Source organism: Podarcis tiliguerta, assembly GCF_965153285.1.
Source record: "Podarcis tiliguerta genome assembly, chromosome: 1".
Classification (NCBI taxonomy): Eukaryota; Metazoa; Chordata; class Lepidosauria; order Squamata; family Lacertidae; genus Podarcis; species Podarcis tiliguerta.
The window spans coordinates 97,202,813-97,229,510 of record NC_139534.1 but is presented as its reverse complement, the minus strand read 5'-3'; the positions used below and the strand labels follow the sequence as shown (position 1 = coordinate 97,229,510).

The following is a 26,698-nucleotide window of genomic DNA, read 5'->3' as shown; positions in this document are numbered from 1 at the left end:
AGCATATGATCACCACTGGATATCACCCATAGATTTCCAGTCCTGTGAAATAATAGTCACACTTGGTTCTGTGTTACTAGGACCTCATTCAGAGTACTGGACCCAGTGCTGCACTTTCAGGCATATTGGAACTGATTATGAGGAGGGCAACAAAGATGGGCTATGGAATAGAGAACGAGGCATACAAGAGGCTTACGGGACTGTGCATGCCTGGTCTAAAGAAAAGAGGACTGAAGGAATCCCTTTTTATTTTATTGGGTTGTCCTTGCTTTTCTTTTGATTATGTATTTTGTGTTTTTATCTTGTGATTTTATCCTGTGAACCGCCCTGAGACCTGCAGGTATAGGGTGGTATACAAATTTCAACAACAACAACAACAATAACGACAACAATTTATTTTATTAAAACGTTGAAGTCCTGTCCTCCCATTGCAGCAGCACCATGCAAACTCACAACTTAAAATATTACAAATTTGTGAAAACAAGTATAGAAAACACATAGATCAAGGAGAAAACCCAGCAGTCAAAATGAAGCAAAAAATGTTATCTGTCACATACCAGAAAAGTCTGCTAGAATAAAATGGTCTTTAGTAAACAATGGAAAACAGTGAGGGAACGGGGGCAGCCATACCTTGTGGGGCAAGTACCGTATTTTTCGCACCATAGGATGCACCGGACAATAGGACGCACCTTGTTTTAGAGGGGGAGAACAAGAAAAAAAATTTCTCCCCCTCTCTGCCCAGCGCCCCTTCAGCGAAGCGGCAGGAGGCGCTGCGCAGAGAGGGGGAGAATTTTCCCCCTCTTGTTTTCCCGCTCTAAAACAAGGTGCCATTTAAGGTGTGTTCAGGCGGCTACCTTGGAAGCCTGGAGAGCGAGAGGGGTTGGTGCACACCGACCCCTCTTGCTCTCCAGGCTTCAGGTTCCTTTCAACCTGCTCTTTGGGGCTGGCGGGGGGAAGCCCACCACCAGCCCCAAAGAGCAGGTCAGGGAGCAGCAGAAAAGCGTAGCGGAGAGGCTGCTGCCATAGTCACACGTCACTTCTCCAGCTGGGAGAGGGTCACAGGGGGCTTCTTTAGCCCCCCCGCACACTCTCCCGGCTGGAGAGGTGATGCGCGGCTATAGAGGCTCCTGCCATAGCCGTGCATCACCTCTCCAGCCGGGAGAGGGTCGCGGGGCTATGGCGTCTTCGCTCCATAGGACGCACACACATTTCCCCTTCATTTTTGAAGGGGAAAAAGTGTGTCCTATAGAGCGAAAAATACGGTAGTTCTATATTAGAAATTGAGCCACTGAGATCTGTCTTATGCTACCTAAAAATGCTTTCATCATAGGTTTTCAAATACTTAACAGTTCCACTAATGCAAGCACTTTTGGCTGTGCAGCAGAACTTCCCCCCTCTCTCGTCTCCTATTGAGCCCCCTAAGTAAGTTCTGGGTCCCCTCCCTCTGCCTTCTGGAGCAGGGACACAGAGGGAGTAAATGGGGCAGCAAAGTTCCGCTGTTCAGGCAAAACTGCTTGGATAAGTGTTTAGTTGTATTCTGCCCTTGATAATGTTCTGCCACATAGACTAGGACAAAGTCTAGATCGAATTGGCCTAAGGTACAGGATAGTAGATTTGGGTTGAACACTAGGAGAAAATACTTGAAGGGATCAGAGTCTGACAATGGAACAAATTAGCCAGAGAGGTGGGTCCTCTTACTGGACGTAAGGCAGTAACCCTACAATTCTGTGATGTGCTGAAAACGTCTCCATGCAAAGAAGTATAAAGAGCTGCTTTGCTGCTTTCAGATGGATTGTCCCCATGCCATAATCAATATGGGATGAAGCAATGGAGAAACCTCTTAATACATTCACAGCAGCAGGGCACAGCCTCATCGAAACCAAGTGGGTTTCAGCTGTGGGCTTGTTGCAGATACTGGCAAATTAAGCCTGTGAGTATAATTCACTCACATAAATTTTGGGCTACGAAAGTTTCTAGGGGGCATCCAGCCCTCAACAACTGTCTGTTGGGAGTGAGGAAAGGGTTGCATGTAAAATGCTGTAAAACACAGCTAGAAGCTTAGTTCAAAGCAGGATAAATTTAATCAGAAATTTGCACAAGGCAAAACTTTTATCTTATGGCTGCAGGAAGATCCTGGCAACCAGATCCATAAGAAAGTCATGCAATAGTGCATTAAAGGCAATGGGAGCAAAATTCAGACCTTGGTTTAGCAAAATGCTTCTCCATGGAATTACTGAACAGAGTGGCTTCCATATTCTGTAACGGCACCAAGTGTACCATTTGCACCAATGGCACCATTTGCACCAACTGCAGTCCAGAATTGTCCAAATGACTTTTGAGAAGTTAATCCCTGTCTGAAGGCATGCTGCTGGAAGGTCTAGTTTCAATGGCAGACAACTAGCTGATGATGCCCCCCCCCCGGCAGAAGCTGATGCCTGAACATGTACTGCCACTACCACCACATGTGGCAAAGGGTGCAGCGGAGGAGGAAAAGTCCCCGAGTCAAGAGGCTCCATTTGGTAATCCCAATCTAGAGATCTGCCACCATGCCAGGAGGCTGAGTTGAAGCTGCCACTGCTGCCTGGTAAAGCTCTCCCATCATGTCTGCAATGCAGGAGATGGCCTTTTGCAGATGCCGCTCCCCGGAAATGTCTATTTAGGGAAGGCTGCACCAGTAATGCTGGAGCTGCGGTGATGGATTTGTATTTGCATGCTATGAATACTAATAGGCACTCTCTGGAGGCTTCATTTTTTACAACAAATTGGCAGTGGATCCATTCTGAGTGCTCAGTTAGGTTTTCCTGCAGTCTGCTATGGGGCATGAATGAGCCCCTTGAGCTTTGGCAGCTGTTTTCCTCTCAGAGCTAATGATGGGATCCTCATGTGTGTACAGGACTCTGGATCTCAGGCAATATGGGGCCATTTACTGTACTTATGACAGTACAGTACATTAAGCTTAACAGGGCTGTGTCAGCATAAATAGAGCATTCCCTTGAAACAAGACTCTGATCAACAGAAGGTACACCAGTATGAGGAAATTACCAATTAAGGGCAACATGTTGAAAATCTTCCCCAAAACTATCAAAGGATGTATAAATGTAATTAAGGGATTTTCCACGTAAACTTAGCAGTCTTCTATAAAGGTTATGCTAAAGCAATGGAGTATGATCTGATCTTGGTCATGAAAGATACAAGGCAGGAGAGATTATGGAGTTATGGATGTGACATTTAAATTCCCTGTCAGATACCAGATGATATTCCAAAACTCCCATGATGAAAAGTGGGGAAAACGGTATCTTTTGCCAAAAGTTTCAGGTACAGACAGGCCTGCTTGTTAATGCGCCACCATCATTTTCAATACAGTCACGTGATGTCTTCTTGCTTTTATAGTGGAATGAATGGGCCGATGCTCAGTGTTTAGCTACTGGCTGAGCCAACATGCTATGTGAATAATTTTGTTGCCAGGTAAATCCATCACAGGTACCATAATTAGAGCTGGTGCTTTCCTGCCCATTTGCTCTTTGAGATGTCCTCGGAGTCCTGCAAGATAAATAAACAGATCCATTGATACCTTTCAACTCATTTTAGCATTCAAAAACAACATAACCACATGCTGCAAATAAGCGTATTTATCTAAAAAGAACAAAAAACAACCTGATTAAAATAAAGAAATCCCTTTGGTATGATTCAGCACAGCTCCTTTGACATTTTGATGCAGAAAGTTCAGATTGCAGCTTAATGCAGGAGAGCTTTCCCCCCAGTTTCATCCTAGTTTGTTGGTTGAAAAGCCAGGAACTTGGTAATATCATAATTCCCAGTACTTCTTTTCTATAATGTGCTGTACGTAGAAACTGCCTCAACCACACAAATGGTACTGTGATATAATAAATAATAAAATAAAGACAACTTGGAACCTGCAAGTTGGTTCCAAATGCAAGCTGTTTATGTAATTAATGTAGAAGTAAACAATCCTCTTTTATAGTTCTTGTCATCTGATTTTCTAAAGCACGGACAGGAGACTGAGACATGAGCTCTCAGTAGACAAAAGCAGTCAACGAGTTTGATGCCAACTAGCATTTATTTATGAATATTCTCCTATTTGTGTACTGTGTATTTTTAGTACCCTGCTTTTGTTCTTATTTACTGGTTTATTATTGGTTTCTTGAAATATGTTGCATTTCTAGATGCTTAGGTTTATGTTGATAATACTTGTGTGCAAGTCTTTTATTATTAGGCTGGTTCTCCTATACCAATCCAGTCAGGCACTGAGATCTTCTTCTCTTCTCAGAGGCAGGCAAATATTTTGCTAGGCTTTTAAACTCTTTCCAGCAGATTTTGGTTTTTATTCTGATTGCAGCTGTTATCTTCTGCACTATGCTGCTGTTGCATTGTTTTCAGATGTGCTGTGTATGTATGCAGAATGAGACAAATTTTGTATTTTTATTCTTCTTGTCAGTTATACAAGGAATGCAGATTAGTAATGAAGGTGTGGCGTATCCAATTAATTAATAAGGGAGAGGGAGCAAATAAGGCAGTACCATAATGAAGATTTATCTTTAGCACTCACCTCCAAAGAAATAAGACGAGTTCCCCCAAAAAATTCCTCCTAGGTTTTTTTTTAAAGTTCAGACATGTGCCTGTTTAGAAGTAACTCCCAATGTTTATTGGAATTAACTGTAAGTGCAAATATCAATGAAGCCTCAGTATGAATGTTTCTTAAATGTGTAGAAATGTGAAATACCATTTTGTGAACAGTTAACTAGGTGTTATACTGTACTGCTTCTTTTTTGTTTTGTTTAATAAACTTTTTTTAAATAACTCAATTCAAGACTGTTTTCCAACAAGTTTATTTATTTGCTGGCAAATATGACTGCCCCTCCAATGTTTCATGATGCTGAGATCCATAGGCTAATTAATAGATTTCATTAGATTTACCACAAATCCAGCTCATTCAAATAATGTATGAGAATAATTTAAGAAAATGATGGAAAAGTAATTGCAAGAAACACTCCTTTTCTTAATCAACTTATAGTGCATCCTTTTAAGGAAAGTGGTAGTTACTAAGCTATGTTGCACTTTTGTGGCTAAAAATGTTTTCTATTTCTGTGCAGCAGAGCACAAATCTGAAGGACACTGGGGAGGGGGGAAGATGCTAGATTTGGCTTTTAACTGGCCTCCCATTGTCAGATTCTACAATATTGCAATTGTAATAATAATAATAATAATTTTTTATTTATACCCCGCCCTCCCCAGCCAAAGCCGGGCTCAGAGCGGCTTACAAGCAATAATAAAAACAAGATGAATGATTACAACTTAAAACAAAAGTAAAGTACAACATTAAAATAATGGAACATTAAAATATTAAAATGTAGCCTCATCGGAGGAGAAGGAAAAGAAAAAAGAAAGAGAGGGAGGGAATCAAATTGGCTCCAAGCCAAAGGCCAGTCGGAACAACTCTGTCTTACAGGCCCTGCGGAAAGAAATCAGATCCTGCAGGGCCCTGGTCTCATGAGGCAGAGCGTTCCACCAGGCCGGAGCCAGAGTTGAAAAGGCCCTGGCTCTGGTTGAAGCCAATCTAACTTCCTTAGGGCCTGGGACTACTAGGGTGTTGTTATTTATGGACCTTGAGGCTCTCCGTGGGGCATACCAGGAGAGGCGGTCCCGTAGGTACGAGGGTCCTAGGCCGCTTTAAAGGTCAAAAGCAGCACCTTAAATCTGACCCTGTACTCCACCGGGAGCCAGTGCAGCTTGAAAAGCACTGGGTGAATATGCTCCCATGGCAGAGACCCCGTGAGGAGCCTCGCTGCAGCATTCTGTACCTGCTGGAGTTTCTGGGACAGCTTCAAGGGCAGCCCTGTGTAGAGCGAATTACAGTAGTCAAGCCTGGAGATGACCGTCGCATGGATCACTGTGGCCAGGTAAACATTGTAATGCAATGTTTCATACTATTACAAAGCTTAGCTACATAGACAGAAAATATTATTCTTTCCCTACGATTTCAGAGCTGCCACAACCTATGCCATTCAGAGACGATATGCTGATGATTATTATTTTACTCAACAGCTTTACGAGAATAGAGCATTGTCCAAGGCCTTCTCATGCAGATATTGCGTCGCTTGGAAGGGGTTAACAGATGGAAATGGTTGGTGTTAGAGGTGAATATTGACTGAGCTGAACCCAAGATCAATAGTTGCCTCAGAAGTCAAAAGGACTTCATGTTCCATGTTTAAAACAACTTGGTCTATGTTTTCCAGCAATGTGCTCATTCAGGGTCAGCTAAGCACCACTGCAATGAGGCAACTGGAAATGTACACGGCAGCTACATTTGCACACACTTGTCAAGTGGATGAGAGGCAACCCATTGAGAGCACAAACTAGCAAAAGCCTTGCCTTTCTTCCAATGAAATCACTGGCACATAAGCCTGCCACTGTTTTTTGAATTTTCGTTGCTTTCAGTGGGCTTTCATTGGACAGGGATCGAAGATGTCAACCCATGAATTATTTGCATCTATTTCTCTTCCTTGAATATGTTGAAACAAAGTGTTCCACTAAATTTAATTTTTATCACTCAATTAAGCAATTGCCCAATACTAAAACCACATCAAAAAGGTAAAGTATTTTATTTCCTGACAGAATATTTGGCAAAACCACTGCAGCCTTTAGAAACCGAAACCTATTTAGAGCACGTATGAGGATGGGGGGGGGGGAATACTTTTAAATTCTGAGATTTAAAGTGCACGCTAATCACAAATTAGCTACTTAAGTGTTCCACACTAGAAAGGAAAAAAGATACAGGCATATAATGTCGTCCTGATGGCTTTTATGTAAGCCAATTCAGACAGAGAGGGCCAATATGCTTTCCTGCAGATTGCTCTATTAACATTATACAATGCCTGTAGTGCAGTAAGCTGTTGCTTAAAGTGCAAGTTTAAGCCAAATCTATGCCTTAGCTTAGAAACAAGACTCCTGCCATTGGCAGCTATAGCAGAGAAACCCAAGGACTAGTCTCTGTCCTCTGAAATGAAAGCGGAGGAGGGACATTTTCAGAAAGAGCACAATTGTAGGCCAGAGTACTAGATTTTTTCTTCTTCATTTGTCCCTGCCATGCTCCTTTTGCTACCTTTCCTCTCTGTGTTTTAACCAAATACACTGTTATATCACTTAGCGCAGGTCTTTAAATCCCAGAGCTAATAAAGCTCCATTGCTTCAGCTGTATGGATTTGACATGCAGCATGTGCTTTGAAGAGAAGCTTCACAGGGGGATCAGGTTCCTAACAGTCGACTAAGAGTTTCAGTCCCCACAGAGGTGCCCCTGGCGTGCTGAGCACTTAACCCTTCGACCAGTACCAACATGACTGTTCACAAATTATTGATGTCTCTAAATCCCTGGCAGATTGCAGACAGGTCTTGTCTCCCTTGAAGCCCAAGCATATGGCCACTAATGGGATGGATTAAGAAGAAAAAAATACATGCAAACACTCAGCCTTTGCCACATGAATGTAAAGCCACAGAAACAGGAGAAGGTGATTGAACTGGACTGAACACTGCTAAATACATGATTAGCCTCTTGTTATGGATCATTTCCATTGATCTATATCTGGTTTTGCAGCACAGTTTAATTAAAGCTGTCTGGAACAAGCCTGTCCCCTAAATGATCAGCTATGCAATGAAAACGTGAAACTTGAGGAAGCTCAAGGCCTCTAAAAAAGCCTCACTGACTTTGTGGTAAAATAACAGTAGCAGGAAGGGAAATATATTTTCTGCACAAATGAACTGTTTTGTCGCAGCATCTCAGGTTCCTGAACGTGGTTTTAAAAACACAACAAATCTCGTTTCCTTTTAAGTTTGTTCTTAAGGTGGATTGCTTTTCACTCCCAAATAATTCTCTGGAAGCCAATAAGCTTACTTGCAAGTTAATTATTTCCTGATAAAAGGGTCTAACAGTGCGTCCTAAGCACGTCTATTCAGAAGTAAGCCCCACTGAGTGCAATAGGATTTGCTCCTAGATAAGGCTGTACAGTACAGGATTACAGCCTAAAATGGGGGGTCGGATCCAGCCCAAAGAAAATGGCCCGCCAGCCCCAGGAGCTTTATCTCCCAATCTGATCAGGACATAAAGCACTCTGCCTGCTCTTTAGAGATCCTCCCATCGCAGTGCTCAACATTGCAGTACTAGGACTGCAGATAAAGCCGTCTGTCTGCTCTTTAAGAGCAATAGGCAGCACACAAGGCAGCCTCTCCGCCCTTCTTGCCAGAAAAGCTGATTGTGTGTGTCACTGTGCATGTTTGAGAAGCGAGAGGGAGTATGTGCTGTGTACCTGCATGCCTGCTAAGAGGATCTGCTGCACATGTGGTGATTGTACATGTGCGGTGCAAGTGCACATGTGAACACACATATACACCTTAGCCACACCCAATGCTGGCATGTTGTCCTCAGAGGGGTGGCTGACTGTCAACAAGGCGCTTGGGCCAAAAAGGGCTATTCAATTTTTGATTTTACTTCTAAGTCACGTTAGAAAGACTTACACTTAAACCTATTTAATATTATTGGAACTGAATGGGTTTTAGACAAGCATCTCAGGGGGGTTTCAGGTAGCAGGCTGTCACTGTAGGATATACAAAATTTACAAAAATCACATAAGCAGGCCCAACAAGCAACAGTTTAACCATAAGGGAAACTGGCAAAACTACAAGGGGGACAAAAATGTAAATTTCCAATTTTACCAAATACCTAGGTAAAAAACAAATGCAGGTCATTGCAACGGATTAAACAACCAATGATCCTAGCAACAGTTCTTACCCAATTTTTCACTTCTGGCAGCCCAATCACTTTCCTTTTCTCTCTCACACAAGAGGGCCACACTCTGTGCCCACAGACACTCACTGTGTGGCTTTTGAGGAATTTAACACCTTTTAGCCGTACTGCCCAGGCTCTTCCAGTGGAAGACCAAAGCTCCACTGGCCAGAGAGTTCAATAGCTCTGCCTGCCCTCTACAACAAAGAGAAGGGAAACCAATGCTGTTCTTAGGTTTGATAAACAATAATAATAATAATAGGTCACCTAACAAGGTGCCTCTCATTCCGTTTCTCCAGTCATGAACTTGGTGGCAATGGCCAGGAAGATGTCCAGCGTTTTCCATTTCCCACAATGCCCCAGAATGATGCTTCATTGGCTCTTTAGGGCACTGTGAGAAACTGAGAAGGGAGAGTGGTTTCCCAGATGTACTCAGCGCCACCTCATAGATCCTCAATGGAGGATGGGCAGATGGGTCAAACGGGTCAACATTAATGGGTCCTGGAAGCTACTGACAATACCGTGTCCTGCTCCCAGCCCTGGCCATTTGATAGATCTGAAGCCAGAAGACATGTTGTTGGAAGTACTTGAGAAGATCCAGTGAACACCCCCCATTCGGTATTGACTGCTATTAGCCTCTTTAGCACATGTAAGTGGCATTCCTCTTCCTGGAAACCAGACACAATTTGGTTTCCAGGCAGACCTTCTGAGCACAAGGGAGTCAGTTGGGGAATGTAAACTTTAGTTCCTTTCTTTCTTTGTCCAGACAGCAAGCCAGTCTTCATTGAAGGTAGCCTCAGTGACCTCCCTCAGTCTCTAAGACGTGCAAGCAGAACTATCTCATGCCCTTTAATAGGCCTCAGCCTAATAGGCCTTATCTTGCTGTCCTCTGACCCAGAATGGCTTCTTGCAGTTCAACTGCACACCTGGTTTTTGTCCCAGAATAAAATCAAGGCTCTTCAGCCTCATCCAAGTTACTAAAGGAGCAAAAATGCAGAAAAACTGGAGTCACTGTCTTTCCGATGAAATGCAGCAAGGCCAGTAAGGTCAGAGAGATCACACAAGCCAGAGAGGCCATACTCTTCTCAAAAATGAGAAAGATAATTTCCTGCCTCTCCTTTTTTTTTTTTTAAAGACTCCAGTTAAAGGCAGCAATAAATATAGATAAAATATAGGCGATAAAGCCAATTCATATTTATAAGCTTTCATGCACAGAATGATTATTGAGTGTCAGGTGAATTCCACAGCTGGGGAACCACCACAGGAGAAACCACATATCTCTGTCTCCGAGAGTCAAGGGCAGTGGCGCACCCCGAGAAGGGCCTCAGAAGATGATCTCATTTGGCATGCAAGTCTGTAAGGGAAAAGACAGTTACTAGCTCCCATAAGGACTGGAGGCCAAGGGTATTGTCATGAGTAGGGAGAGCACTAACATTTATGGCAATTGTGCTTTCTAAGAGCTGAGTCATTTGCTGAGGAAATGAAAAATTCTTGACTTTCTTTTAAAGTTAAGTAGATGGTTACCATTTCCCCCCAGAGCCTAATAAATAAATAAAAAACCCTGTAAAGCATTTATGTTATTTTTAGAGAAGGTTCAATTATGGGCCTGTCATCGTACACAGTACATCCTTTTATCAGGCCACCATGCTAACTTGTTTTTTTCCACAGTAAAGTTTGCTTAATGACCAGTTTAACAATAGATTTTTCACTGTAGGTGTTAATTAGAGCTTTGTGGACTCTATAGGATTTGTGCTCACTAAACCCTGTAATTCAAGACAAAAGAGGTAGGAGCACACCAGCCCCCTTTCTCTTTCCATGAAGACTTGACGGTGACTAAACCAAATCTAAGAAACAACAATCCCACCGCCACACCGCCTTCTCTTTTCTATGGATACCCAAAATCATACCACACCGCTTCAGAGCAGAAACAACGATAGCAAAGAACCCTTCTTTTCAGACTGCAGTTTCCGAACTAAAAAACCAAGCTCTACCATCACAATAGTCTTTGATACAGATGTCACAGAATGTTGCTGTCTCCTCAAGATTATTGTGAGAAGTATCTCTTCTTAGTTGTTTGGTGTCTTTGGACAGTAAATCAGCCTTGAGTCTCATCAAAATTATCCACATGAAACAGATTGGTTTGATATATCCACTCCTCACTTAAGAGAGCTTTCAGTTATACTTGCTGAGACAAAAGGGCTGATTCACATACTGTTGTGGAGACAAAAAACCCTGTATATGGTGTGAGGCATACGCGGCTTACATAATCCCTCCTCATGTGTAGAGCATAATGGATTACATACACTTTATGAGGCCTCATAGGATCTTTTCCAGCCCACCTCAGGTAAAGGGCGCAGTTGTCTTGGATTCTACTCAGCATGCTTCATATCCTTAATAAATCAGTTAATATAAATCCAATATGGTCTTTCTAAAAAGGAAAAGTTTGCAGCCAGTGCCTGAAAGACAATAGTGATAGGGCCTGGCAAAAGGACCTGGGAGAAATTCCAAAACCTGGGTGCCAACACTAAGAAGGCACCACTGACTCCATTAAGATGGAGCCGTATGTGCTGTTATTTTGGACTTGTGTGCACATGCTCAGCACAATCAAATATGGCTAGTTGAATGAAGAATTAAGAAGCTTTTCTTGGGTGGGTGTCTAGGGGAGAGAAGAGTTCATATTCATGGCATGAATCTTGCATTAACCTAGAATTCCTCTGAAAGATGTGTATAAACGATAATTAGAGGACAAAGACTAGGCTTTAACTTTTGAGATGTTGTCTGAGTCACACCCAGAAAAGACCTACTGAAATAAATAGATTTGAGTTAACTGTTCCCATTGTATTTAATGAGTCTACTCTGAATGTAACCTACAGTGCAATTCTAACCATCCCTAGTCCTATGGAACTGAATGGGTCTTACTCCTAGGTAAGTGGGGTCAGCACTGCAGTCTTGGCTGAATTCAACCCTTTGACTATAAAATTACACTTATTGACACAAAGTACACACTTCAGTGGAATGGTGTTCATGAGTCCTATACTTCGAAGACCAGTCTCTATGATTACTAAGAAAGTAACACCAGTAAAACACTACATCCATTATTCATCAAATGATTGATGCAAATTCCCCTACACACTATTTCTATGGGGCCTGAGTGATATTTGAGACTCTCAAGGGTATATGGCTACTGGCATGTAAGCTACAATTCTGAATTTTGGAGGAGTGGTATTGATGTGTTGCAAGTTGAGAAATACAGTATTCTATGGATAGATATGAGCAAGCCAGAGCCAAGTTATTAACGAGATGGGGGGGACCTCCCTCCTGCTATTCCCACACATTTCATTATATAAAACGTTGACCTGACCTGTACACGCTGCCACTAATGCTTCCTTCTGTGGGTTTGCGCTTGTAATTAGTTGTGCCATGCTGGCAATGCAGATTTCCCCCCAGTGAACCTGCATATACTAAATTGTATCAGCTTGAGCAGCACATTTGGAGGAGACACAACCCTTTGCCTTTTCTTTCCTGTGACTGATTTACAACTGCTTATCGCGGTACACAATCCCAAAGCACTAGCTAGTATTGAGATCACCTGGCAGTGATTTGCAAAATCTGAGAGGTGGTAAGTAAAGCCTTCAGGTGAGAGCTGGGAACTTTGCTAGGGCAGTGTTTGGAAAGCTCTGCCTGTGCCTTCTGTAAATCAATGACTTTTCTCCAGGGCCGTCAATCTGGCACCTTTCACAAGTGTTAAATTCACTTAAATATTTCCCCCCCTTAAGAAGCTGTCATGAGACATACTGAAGCAAATATGTCCTTTAGTGGATACACATGGACTCTGTTGTAACAGTGTCTGTTAAGTGAGCTGACATCCTAGGATGATTTAAAAAATAAATAAATTCAACATTTGTTGGGTATCATCGTACTCTCTATGCCAAATAGTTTCAAAGCTGGAAATAGCCGAATGAAGATAAAAACAACAACAATGGAATGCTGACCAATATATGCTTAAAAGAAATGGAATGCTGTTTGCTTTGACCATAGATGGACAAAATCTATGCCATTTTTTGGGCATTTTACAAACTGCAGGTATATCATGTTGCTTGTCCTCAGCACGTGTTGTCCTTACCTTATGTTGTCTAGAGATTCTAAGCGGAATGATGCTAGCATAAGTCTCTGACTTCCTCTAGAAAAGAGAATGATTCAGAGTGACATTGTACATGTGTGCCTGAATTTATCCTTTTTGTCCCCAAAGATTTGACAACTTCATGTTCATAACTCTTTAAGCTTAGAATTTTTTTTTTATCTGGTGTGTGGAAACCAATATATTGGGGTGGTAAAGAGTGTGAGCTTCACATCATGAAAACAATTTCGGCTACAAACTCACTGGATTCGCTTAAATAAGCTACTCTCTCTATCTCCTTTATGCTCCCATCTGCAATATGAGAAAATAAGAATACTTTAAGACTTTCCATGGTGGTTTCAATGATTGCCAAAGTGCTTTGAATATCCAAGAAAACATAACTGTGTATAAATGCTAATTTCATTAGCTCATTACAGTGGTGCCCCGCAAGTCGAATGCCTTGCAAGACGGAAAACCCGCTAGACGAAAGGGTTTTCCGTTTTGGAGGTGCTTCGCAGGACGAATTTCTCTATGGGCTTGATTCGCAAGACGAAAATGTCTTGCGATTCCTGGGGTTTTTTTTCCGTTCCCCACCCCCTTTTTCTAAGGCACTAAGCTGCTAATAGCCTTTTAGCAGCTAATCCGCTAATCCCATAAACCTTTAATAGCCGCTAATAGCCGCTAAACCACTAATAGCGCTAATCCGCTAATCCACTAATGGGCTTGCTTCGCAAGACGAAAAAACCGCTAGACGAAGAGACTCACGGAACGGATTCTTTTCGTCTTGCGAGGCACCACTGTATTCCATATACCGTATTTTTCGCCCTATACGACGCACTTTTTCCCCTCCAAAAATGAAGGGGAAATCTGTGTGCGTCCTATGGGGTGAATACAGGCTTTCGCTGAAGCTTGGAGAGCAAGAGGGGTCAGTGCGCACCAGCCTCTCTCGCTCTCCAGGACTCAGGAAGATATCAGCAAGCCTGGGGAGCCCACGGGAGTTTCTGCAGGGCTCCCTAGGCTGCGGATAGCAGCCTACCGCCCGGTGCACAGGGTGCCCTGAAGCAGAGCGCCCCTCGCGCTGGGCCGCCATCCCGCTGTTCCCCGACCTGGTTTGGTTTCCTCACCTAGTTTTGGGGGGAAAATAAAGGGGAAAAATTCCCTTTATTTCCCCCCCCAAAAAAACTAGGTGCGTCCTATGGGACGAAAAATACGGTACTATAGATCCATTTTACTGAATGGAAGTATAATTATTTGCTTAGAGCCACTGAGGGCCCTAAACAGAGATGAAATTACTGTAATTGTGTCTTTACATTTATTCTGCACCTCTGGAGTGTGGGCTTATAATGAATGGGGATCACAGCAGGCATGGGTGGCAGCAGAGGCGGTGGGGATTTAACCTTTTGTTTCCCTGCTACATTCCTGAGGAAAATGCCTCTTCCACAGCAAACAACAGCTTCAAAAGATTGCACCAAGGGAAGAAAGAGTTAAATTCCCATCCACACCTGCTGTGATCCTAATCATTGTAAGTCCCTGTTTGGGCCTGAGTTCAAGGCTAAGCTGGGATCTAAAGCTAAGCCATACCTAAAGGCGTACATCTCTCCAGCCTCTATTACTGAGAACAATAAAGAATTATGTTGGAAAAGCTATGAGAACAATGTTAGAAGCATTGGGTCTTACCAGTTATTTGCATTTCGTGTTCATGATTGTGTCAATACATTACAGTAAGGTTAAAGGTAGGACTGCAGCCATAAAGTCGGAGGATTAAGTCTTCCCCAAGACTGTAAACCACATGCAGTGACAAAAGCACCAACCACCACACTGAACATGCTAAATATGATTCATTCATTGTAGATCATTTCTATTGATCCAGCTTTGACTTCTCAGAACAGTTTAATCACAGCTGCCTGGAAGAGGGTAATGGATGGCTTAGGGGATTGGTTACGGGATACACAGCAAGCCATTCTCAGGTCACAGGTTCAATCCCACAACTAGTTTGGCAATTACCAGAAGTCGTTATTACTGTATCTGGTGACTTATGTGAAATAAACTAGTGGAATTTCATTTGAGTCACTCTCGAGAAAAAATACGCACTTGCACACCCTTCCTAAACATCATAATCAATACCAAGGGTGTGCAAATCAGAATGTTCCTTGAGCCATTTTTGTAGGACCGTGAGTGGCAGCGACTCCATCAAATTTATTTTGCTAATAAATTTGCAACCATACAAATGCAAGCGTACTAATTTGCTTAGGGCAACCTCTCAGAGGTTTGGCATCTATGACACACAACGTGCATATGCATCAGTAATGATTCAGCACCATGCTAGTTTACTTTGTGTTTACTATGGAGAACAGCACTTTGATTTCTGAAGCCTCAAGCCACATCTGCAAAGAAGGCTATAAGCAGAAGTTGGCTCTAGCTGATATTGGGTTTATTAAATGAAGGGCGCTGAGAACGGAAACTGATGTGACGTTCTAATCACTTTTGAGAAACATGAAGGGCTAGTGATGGAGAGGTGACCTTTATCTCAGCAAGGAAGATATCCCCATAAAAAAGAAGGCCAAGCTGTGAGGCACAGTGAAACACTGTTGTGATTTATTCTTGTACCTGTTTCAGGGAGGGAGGGGGAACCCTACTGTGACCCATGGCCACAGCATCCAGTTTTAATAATCTTACAGTACTGCTAGAGGGAAATAAAACATCCAATAAGAGGTGTCAGTTGCAAAATGAAGCAAGATGCCCACTCTCTAAACCAATCTGTGGTCATCATTGGTGCTATATATGCCATAGGCCCTAACTTGTCACCGAATATCAGGCCCTCTTCATTAAAGTACATGTCAGTGAAGAGGACAGGGTCTAATGGAGGTTCAAAAATATTTCCCAGTAACGTCGTGAATTCCAGTGGTCCAATAACGAAAACAGTTTTTTAAAATAAAAATTAGATTAAAAAATAAATAGATAGGGTGCTTTAAAGCTACTATGATAGTGTTATGGGGAAACAGAGATCCCCCAGAGCGCCAGATTTCCTCCTCTAGATTTTTGGGTGCTGGGATTTAATCAGAGTGCTGATAATTAAGGTGAGTTGACAGGCTGAGCTTGTTTTTCTGCCAGATAGAAAGGCAGAGGGAGATGATGGCCCTGTCTAATTAACCCACAGCAAAAGTTACCAACAAGACAAAAGACCCTACCGGGTAACCAAGAGGGAGGCTGCCAGGCCAGGCCAACGTGGGTGTGATGTGACACCAAAAAAAGTTGTCCTTTTATACAGAGGTTTCTGACAAGTGTTCTGGGAACGGGGACGAAAAATTGGCAGAACTCCATGTGCACTGGCTGGTAGCGACCGGGGGCCATGGCTGGCTGCTGCTTTCGACTCAAGCTTGCTGAAGCTATGACAGGAGCAACGAGATACATTATTCAGGTGTAATGTTCTGCACCCTCTCCATTTAAGGTTTCAGCTGTAAACAGGTGTGAATAAACCATATTTCCTAAGACACTGCAGACTCCTATGTTCCTTGATTTTGCAATGGAAACACAACTCTGGGCGGGCGTCTGGAACCCGCTGGAACCTTAGTACAGTACTGCTCAGCATAGGTTGAGGGTGGTGTGTAACAATAGAAACAGATCCTCATTTTTACTAGTAAAAATGTACACTAGTACATGGAAGGGGGTGGGAAAAACCCTCCAGTGGGGTGGAAGGCTTGATAGATTACTTCACCGGAGGACAGTAACACCAATTTTATATCAGCATGCTTTTGTACTTAAGCAAATTAATTTACTTGCTTGAAATATTTGTAATGGTTCTAGGGGTTGCTCGTGCGTAAGTTGCCTTTACTCCTGGCTAGGTTGCATGGTTGAACCCTTTCTGTCAGGACAGCCTCAAGTTCCGTGGCTGCCTCAGTCGCTGGCAGAATCCGTCAGTGGGTGTTTCTTAAACCACTTCCAGCATAGAAGCTGTTTGACGCCCAGTCTTCTCCCCCGTTCCCTGCGCGAAAGTTTTCTGCGCAAGGTGGGTGTGGGCAACGGAGTACTAGTACCCTCTCCACTGGTCTCCTGTGAAGAGTCCTGGAGCCACCTCTCCGATTCCTCCATCTCCTCCCCTTCTCCACTGGTGTTGCGCTGATTACCTTCCCCAGCGGATGGGCTATCCCTCCTCCTACTAGGACCTTCTCCACCATCGTCCGGGAGCCTCCTCTCCGCCTCCCGCTCCGATGGCAGTTCCCTGACAATATTGGATCCCATCCTCTTTGAAACTAGGGCAAAACTTCCAACAACAAAATAGTAACAATATAGATGTCAACAACAATCCATTAAGAGTAAGACCAGAATACAAAAACTTGTTTCTGGCATATGATTCTTACTGGTCTCTAGGGTCTCTCTGTTGTGTTTTTATATATTATGTTGGAAGCCACCCAGAGTGGCTGGGGCAACCCATTCATATGGGCTTGGTACAAAAAACAAATAATAATAATAATAATAATAATAATAATAATAATAATAATACAGTAACAACAACAAAGTATTGTGCAGTGACTCATGGGGATTCCAGATTGCGGCTTAATCTAGCAAAGAGTCATTCAGATATTGCAAGCAGGTTGTGGGCAACATTTTCTTCTTTTAACATTAGAGATCTGGATAAAATGGGGAAGCATGGTTTGGCAGTTCAGAAATATTCTTTTAAGTAAATTAATAAAAAATAAAACTACACATACATTCACCAGTTCAAAGCTCACTTGACTACAAGCTCATCAACACATAAAGGTATTTAATTGTTTTTATATATGAACTTGTTTTATATATGCTCTTATTGTATTGTAAAAGTGCTTTGAGAAGCAATTCATAAATGAAATAAACAACAGCAGCAGCACAATTCTAAACATTCTTACTGAGAAACAAGTCTCACTAGATTTAACAGGATTCACTACCTTCGCAAGTGTGTTTACTGCAGCAATCCCATGCCAGAATACTTGGGAATAAAGGTAAAGGTAAAGGGACCCCTGACTATTAGGTCCAGTCGTGATTGACTCTGGGGTTGCGGTGCTCATCTTGTTTTATTGGCCGAGGGAGCCGGCGTACAGCTTCCTGGTCATGTGGCCAGCATGACTAAGCTGCTTCTGGCAAACCAGAGCAGCACACGGAAACTCCATTTACCTTCCCGCCGGAGCGGTACCTATTTATCTACTTGCACTTTGACGTGCTTTCGAACTGCTAAGTTGGCAGGAGCAGGGACCGAGCAGCGGGAGCTCACCCCGTCACGGGGATTCGAACCGCAACCTTCTGATTGGCAAGTCCTAGGCTCTGTGGTTTAACTCACAGCGCCACCCGCGTCCCCATACTTGGGAATAACCTTCACTAATTTACCACCAAGCAGCCATGTATAGCATTGAGCCCACAACAACCCTGTAAGGTAGATGAAGCTGGAAGGCAGTTTGGCCCAAGGTCATCCCATTAGCTTCATGACTGAGTGGGAATTTGAACCCTGGTGTCCCACCACACTGGCTCTCATAATGCTGCAATCCTGAGCACACTTAACAGAGAGTAAAGCCCTTTGATATCAACAGCTTACTCCCAAGTCCCATTAGCATCTTGTCTAAGTTCACTACCTGTCAACCTTCAGTGACGCCATTTTCCTAATCCTCACATATGCAATAATGGGATAATAGTCCAGGCTTCACTATACAGGGTTCTTGTAAAGGTTCCCTAGATAATGTGCACAGTGCAATTTGAACATCTGAAATGTGTTAGAGAAACAGTATGTATTATTGAAGAATTTACAAGGGTAAACAGTAAAATATACCCCCCCCTACACTTTGGTATTTTATTGTATAAGAAAAGGAGGCAGAGGAAAAAATATAGAAAAGAAAATCACTTTACTATATAATATGGACATCCAAGTTTACTTATTTTGTGGGATAAACCAATCTTTATAATGGGTTATTTAAAGTTTTAGCAACTAATTTAGGTAAATGTTGTATTTTCGAACAATCCATAGCTCTGTATCGTGATTCCAAGTTATTGCTTTCTACTTCTAGCATGAGCTATAAAGCAAAATATTAAAGCAGTAAACTTTTTTTCCTTGGAAATACAGTGCATAGTTATTTATTCGCCTATACTCCATTTCTCTCCAGGGAAATCTGGAAGTTTTAAATCCATTGATCCCCCACACTTTCAGTATTTGCCTTCTTCTTGGCCTCTGAGATAGTTTCTGTTTGCCAGACAAATTCTAGAGATTTGTTTGCAAATTATAAATCCTATTGTGGTTTCATCTTTAACCAGTGACCAGTATTTTATTTAAAGGTACCCCTCTCATAAAGTGTTTTATTCTGAAGGCACGGTAAAGATTTACAATATGCTAAACCGGGCAAAAACTCTCTAGTAATCAGCAACAATACATTTTACACTCTATCATAATAATTTTTTCTGCCTCCATGTCGATAAAACTTTCCCTCCTTTTTACAATGGTTTACAACTTAAATAATTTAATACAACAGTTGTTATATTTTTATTGCAGGCTTATAAAACTTGTGCTATAAGTCTCTCCTATGCAATATATTAACCAAAAAATGACAGAGTAGACGGGTAGCTACTGATTACTAAACCTATAATTCAGGCTTGAAGTTCTGAAGACGTTATAAATGGCTTTTACTTCACTTACACACTCTAGATGTGTCTTTCAAATGAACTGCCTGCCTCTTGGCATTCAATCTTTCTGCATCCATTACTTCCTTGTGTATATATTATAAACAAAAAAGGCGTTCACATTTCAGACGACACACATTGTAGCACAATAAACTGCTTCTAGTCAACGAGAATAAAGGATTGGTCAGGGAATCACAGGCACAATCTAATGGGAAACGGTCTTGGAGCAGGGCTTATTAAAACACATGGAAGCTGTTCTGGGGCAAATAGTTCATGCAAATCTTATTCACGCCCACAGCCACCACCTGCAGATGGGCAGCCTCTCCATATGCTCCTTAAGACAGTGGTTCTCAACCTGTGGGTCCCCGGATGTTGTTGGACTACAACTCCCATCATCCCTGAACTCTGGCCTTGCTAGCTAGGGGTGATGGGAGTTGTAGTTCAACAACATCTGGGGACCCACAGGTTGAGAAAGGCTGTCTTAGGATGTGAAATGCACCTCTATCCTTTGGAATGCAATACACCTGTCCTAACTGATGACATGGAGGTGCTTGGCATCTCAAGACAAGCCTACAATCTATCTAGGAAAAAGCTCTGTTGCGTTTTCAAGAAAGCACACGTAGGACTGCGCTGCATGGCACCAGTGTGTAATTTGGTTGATGATCGCAAAAAGCTTCATGGACTCCTTATCTCTTGAGACTCCCACCCCCAATACGGTAAGTAGGGTGGGTGGGTGTTTAAGCACTGATGAAAAGTAAACCTTTCTTCGCACTCTTTAAAATTCATTTTCAAAGGTGTAGTGGGAATTCTTTCTCTTTTTTTGCTTCTAATTGTAAGATGAGGACACCTCAATGAGAAGGGATAGGAAACCAATGGCATTCTAGATGTTGTTTGACTCTAGCTCCCATCAGCCTTTGCCAGCACAGCCAATGATCAGGGATGATGGGAGTTGTGGTTCAGCAACACCTGGAGGGCCACAGCTTCCTCCTTTCTGTTCCAGATGGTATGTTAAACTCTTAAGTCTAGGCTTAGTCCAACATTCTTCATCACCTATGACCTTGAAATTTATCTCCCTGCCACAAACCTATGATTGGCTCTACTTAAGCCAGGGATCAGCAAACTTTTTCAGCAGGGGGCCGGTCCACTTTACCTCAGACCTTGTGGGGGGCCAGACTGTATTTTTGGGGGGAGAATGAACAAATTCCTATGCCCCACAAATAACCCAGAGATGCATTTTAAATAAAAGCACACATTCTACCCATGTAAAAATACCAGGCAGGCCCCACAAATAACCCAGAGATGCTTTTTAGATAAAAGGACACATTCTACTCATGTAAAAACACACTGATTCCTGGACCGTCCATGGGATTTAGAAGGGAATTGGGTCGGATCCGGCCCCCGGGCCTTAGATTGCCTACCCATGACTTAAGCTGTAGTTCTTTGCATGACTGCAATTTCTGTGCATGGGTTTCATACCTTCAAAGCTGCATTCACACAACTTAACATCACTTCAGACTGGCATCTGATAGAATCAAGAGACAGCCTAGTGGCCAAGTCCTTTGTGTGTATCCCAGAATCAGGTTGCCTGATATATTTTTGTCTATGTTAGAAATATTGAGAGACATTAGATGGCAACACCTACTGCAGAAATGGCAACATGCTGCCCTCGTTTAGTAAACGTATCTCTTAACAGCTTAATAAAAACCATGATCCTTACATAGCCTTTCTATCAAACTTTCCAGGAAAAAAAAATGAGAATACTAAATGCAGCAGGATAGGGAAAGGATATGCTCCATTTGCTCTGCAATGATAATCTTTTACAAAAGAGGATTTTTATTATTAATTCTTCGCCTTCTGGGGATATTATAATTTCTAGAATGTAGAAAATGCCTTAAGCACAAGCAATTTGCTGAGCTAGACTGAATTTCAAAATGTTTCAAATGAGCTGATAAACAACTGCATAATTAGCCATTATTAGATCAAGACCGCACAATACATATATCCAACTGAGACAGCCAATGGATAGGGAAATTGGGGATATTGTTTTAAAAAACTAAAAGCCAGTGTTCTAGTTCCACTTCTTACATTTTCTTTAGAAATGCAGATTATTCTATCAACTAAACCCTTGGGGTCTTAATCATTAAACACATACTTCTTGTATGAATAATGAGCAGTTTATGGGCTGAATATAACCCATACACTAAAGTGATTAGATTGCAAGCCTTCTTTCTCCTCCCTCTCTCACACAACACACAGTCTCACTGCACGGGCTGCATGCAAACATTTCTCTCTCTCATTATATCCAATGTTCCTTCTACCTTTTGACCTAGTGACCTAGATTCAATTGCAATGTCCTTAAATTCTAAGGCCTGTTGCTGTGATATCTGGCTTTACATAAAAACAGGATGATTTCCTTTTGAGAAGGAAGAGTAAAACAAATTAAAACGCAGGGCTTTTTTTTTAAAAAAAACCCATACTGCTTCAGACATTTGGGGCTTTATATATCATGGCTGCATTTCTGTGTAAGAACACCCTCTCTCTCTCTCTCTCTCTCTCTCTCTCTCTCTTTCTCTCTCTCTCACACACACAGACATAGACACCAATGTCACAGGGTTATGGATCACAACCTTTTAAAGTAAAATGGAAATTGGAGCCAATTGTGTGATTGTTTTCTTTGCTAACTTTAGAACACTCCTCAGGCATGGCAGGACCTGAATGTATTGTTGCAATGATGATCTCATTATAAGGCACTTGGGACGTTTAAGTGTATTAGTATTTTTGTAGCTTGACATGTAGAACTTTTTCAAAAACAGTTATCTGCCATTCTGCAAAATTCTCCCCAAAGACACACTTAGCTGCATCAATGGGATTCAGTTTTAAATTCACCTGGTGGGCTTACAAACGATGGTATAGTTTTTGTGGCAGGAAAAAAAAGCCTTTTAATTAAGGTTGCATTATCCCAGGACCACAAATTGGGTGATGATTTTGCAAACAGAGCACATTTCACATTACCCCTGTCCTTGGCAATTGCCAAAAAAGATGGAGAAAGGTATAAGGTAGGAATCAACTTACTTGTCCCTCCACCAAGTTTTGAAAGACAAGGTGGGGTGAGCTCACATGACATAAGTCTTGCTGTAGGAGTCTGCCATGCGAGCTCCATCTGAGAAGATGCACCTGATCCCACCCATGAAAGTGGTACCCGGCGACGCAATTGTGTGCTCCCCTTTTGCCTCCAGCTCCACCGCTTCCTGTTCAGCCCTTGGATGTTTAAGTGCCCCACTGCTGGATGAGTCTCTGTGCTCTGCCAGAAGGGTGGAAAAGAGCCAGCAGATCTGCTTCTCTCTGTCTCTGACATCTAGAGAAACAAGGGGAGGACCTCCATCCTTCATCCCTGGGTGCCAGCCTCCCAGTTCCCCACCTGGTCTTCCTCCATCCTCTTCCTGGTCCATCTCCAATGTAGACACCACTGATTTGTATGAGACTTTTCCCCCCACGTTAAAACATTTAGTATTGCCACCACCTATAATCTAGCTTTCAGCACTACTGAATATTGTGACATGAAAAGTTTTGTCAATAGTTAGAAACAGAACTACAGTGCTGTTAGACTAGCATCTCAGCCAGTCACTTAAGAACCTAACCAGATTAAGTCGTGTAAAGGTGTATAAAGAAAAGCTTATTATTATTTCTTTAATAGGGCAATTTCCCAATCAGAGTAGAAGGATGGGGCAGAGATCAGGAGCCATCTTGTTATCCCAGTTAGATTCACCTCCCCTAATGTTTGAGTCCTACTGCTGTGTTACCTCAGAAGACGGTGGCAGTCACCGTCTTCTAGTGAGTCATCAGATTATTTTGGGGTAGGTGTAGTCTAAATTGTAAAGTTGGGACACCTAGAAACATGTCAGTTTAAGGAAGAGAGTAAGGACTTGGTGGCCCAGTTTGCACATAATGCTAAGCCGAACCATGGCTTAGCTTCAGGTAGTGTGGCAGCAGCAGGGCCAGCAGAATACTGTCCTGAACTGTAGCAGATCTTTCAAGAATCCCAGGCTCAAATCTCTTTGCTTGTAGCCATCCTAGGGGGCAAATTTTGATCAAACCTCTGGGACAGGGCAGCTACGGCATTACATATGTTGTGAGACTCTTAACTCTCAGCAGCTCCAGCAGATCTGGTCAATGCTCTGGGATGATGAGAGTTGTAGTCCAGCAACATCTCTGTTTTAACTGATTAATCATGTTGATGACTGGATTAAAACTTGCAGCCTTATTGAACAGGGTTTTCTTCCCTTGAGAATAATACATGTTAAAAAGAAAGGGGGGGAGGGGAAACCCTATACATTAAAGCAATATCATTACCCATCACCTGTTGCCTGAAATAGTTAAAATCACGGTGCAGAACACTGCTACATTATAACAGACACTGCTTCAGTTATAATAATACCATCTGGCGGCCAATTAGTCCCTAATACAATTTTATTCTTCATGGAATTTTGTAAGTAAAACGTAAAACAGTCAAAATAGTTAATTGGCCTACTGGGGGAAAAAGCTGCATGGCTGATCTCTTTAAGTCGGGCGAAAAATGGCTCTGGTGAAAGAACTGTAAAAAAATTCATAGAGAGATTTATTTTTTTAAAATCCAATGTGAGTTTAAATATTTATCTTGCATGTAAAATGCAAAAGGCTAAAATGTGAATGTTTCAGAGTCCTAACCTCTCAGCAAGTTTTAGGCATATCTAATTCTCTGGACAGTTGATGTTATTTATGACAAAAGTGCAATTTGATTGTGGTTTCACTCTGTTTATAGTTTGATATTCCCGCCCCCCTTTTACATCAAGCGATCAAGTAGCAGCAGTGTTATCTCAATTACTCTGAATAGCAAGCAGCTGTAACTCTAAGGTTCAAGTTCTGTCTGCTCGGTGTCAATCATTTTAATAAACTAACAAAATGAAGGACAAAAACCTATGAAAGAAGCATTTTGAATAAATGCCCTTGAGCACAATGCAGGTCACACCTCTGAAAATCCCACTGAAATCAACTCTTTCTTCCTATGAAATCAACAGGACATAAGGGTGATCAACTTAGGCTAGATAGTGTTTATTACGAGGATAGAGCTAAGGCCCGGTTCATGTGATGCAGCCACATGCTAAGGAGTCCTATGGCACATGATGCTGTTGTATTCACAGAGTTACAACACTCACAATCTCACCCTCCTATTAAAACAACAACAACAATAAAGGCACGACACAAGCCCTTTCATTAAAAGTGGTCAATTCTGCGAAGCTTGTTGGAACAAGAAAGTCTTCTCCTGCCGGTGGAAGGACGACAGGAAGAGAGCCAGTCTAACTTCTCTAGGGAGGGAGTTCCAAAGTCCGGGAGCAGCCAGGCTATTCCTGTCCAATAATGGCCCTAGCTGGCGAGTCACCTGAAAGTGATGAAAGGCATTCCAAGTCATGGATTGCCCCTGGGACTCTACTGACATAGATGGTTCCATGAGTACGCTTGGACTACCAACCTACTCATATTTCCTATTTCTGTACAAAGGAACCACCCACTCACAAACCCTCTGTCTTGTCAGAATTTAGACTCAGCTTATTGGCCTTCAGCCACCAGTGATATAGTGAGTAATGATAATCTTTGCCACACCATTTTGACTTTCCAGTTGTACAAAACTGTTTCAGTCGCTATGCATATATTAAATGTTCATTTGAACAACCTTCTAATGGAATGAGCTCCCCCCCCCCCCAAATTTTCCTGGAAGTAAGCTCTGAGACTTTCTTCTGAGTAGACCTGTATAGGACTACACTGTTCAGAGCTATTTTGTTAATGCATAATGTTTTAAACACTGAAAAGCATGCTATATGCAACATGGCTGTTCCTTTATGTGATTATGGACCTCAAGCTTTTCTAGATTAGAGTCCCCCTGAAAGAACACACCTGGTATGTGATGAAATGATAATAAAATATCTTTATGCACTAATCTCTTGCTTTATTTATTTCCCCTAACAAGGATTTCTGGAAACCTCTGTATCATTAATGGACATATTTCTTCTCTCTGATACATCCATTAACTGCCACAGATAATTCTGATCTGTATAAAGAGTAACAGTTTAAAGCAACTAATTCACATATCAAGTACTTAAGGGCTGTACAATGTTAAAGACCTTGCATATTTTTACACATTATCCCTTGACAGGAGATAGTAATTGAGACCTTAAAACAGTAGATGGATCTTCCCTTGTCGAACATAGGAGGGGAAATAAATGCTATTAGACCAGACATATTGCCTAGGAAAATTTATCACAATTTTGCTCGGGATACAGATAAGGGGCTAGCTTGTTTGTTTCAACCGATTCTTACCTTACCTGGCCCAGTTGTACCTTACTAGGATAGTACTTCCAATCTGTCAGAGAAAACTGTGCATTATGCAGTTCTGCTATTCGTGACGGTCAGTGCCAATCGTTTCAGCTCCACTGCATTAAGTTACTAGGCCCAGTTGTGTCTCACTGCAATGGGGCTACAAATCCTGGTGTGTGCCAGGTATGCTTGGAGGCCCCACCAAACATACACGACCATATCCAGAAATAAAACTTTTGTTTTAAAGTTTTAAAGACAAGGTTTGGTTTTTGTGCACACATAGCATCAGAAACAATCAATGTAAAATTGTAAAATTTTGCTGAGATCATAATAATCATACATTAGAGAAAAGGGCTAAAAAAATGTACTGGTTATTTCAAACTGACATTTGGCATATTTTTCCTCTGCCTTGCTGGCCTTCTTATTCCCCTTCTACCCAGATTCAAAAATGCATGGACTTCTGTGAGCTTGCCCCAATCCACATTTCTCATTGCTCCTTCATATGATCATCTACTTCTTTCGCCTTACCTGCACAGCGGTACACATAGGACTGGACAGTAAAAATCAGTCTCATCCTATACTATTACTCCTTATTGCAGCCTACTTCAACCTGATGCCTTCACGATTGGGCTACAACTCCCATCACCCTGAACTATTTGCCATGCTGATTGGGGCTGATGGGAATTGTAGTCCACCCGGAGGGCACCAGGTTGCGGAATGCTGCCATTTTCCCTCCTCCCGTTTTTGCTTTTCTATGAGCATTTCTTATTTCCTCATGATTAATGCAGCCCTCGGCTGGTCTA

At 42.2% G+C, this 26,698-nt stretch overlaps 1 protein-coding gene across 2 annotated transcripts in view; it reads right to left on the bottom strand.

The window, feature by feature from the left end:
- Positions 1 to 1,718: 1,718 nt before the first annotated feature.
- DPH6 (diphthamine biosynthesis 6) overlaps positions 1,719 to 26,698 on the bottom strand; it is a 234,274-nt gene continuing 209,294 nt past the window's right edge. For both annotated transcript variants that reach the window (XM_083452645.1, XM_083452646.1), the window contains one exon: positions 1,719 to 3,540. In XM_083452645.1, coding sequence (XP_083308771.1) covers positions 3,422 to 3,540 — 119 coding nt within the window. In that variant the 3' untranslated portion in view covers positions 1,719 to 3,421. The remainder of the gene's footprint in view (positions 3,541 to 26,698) is intronic.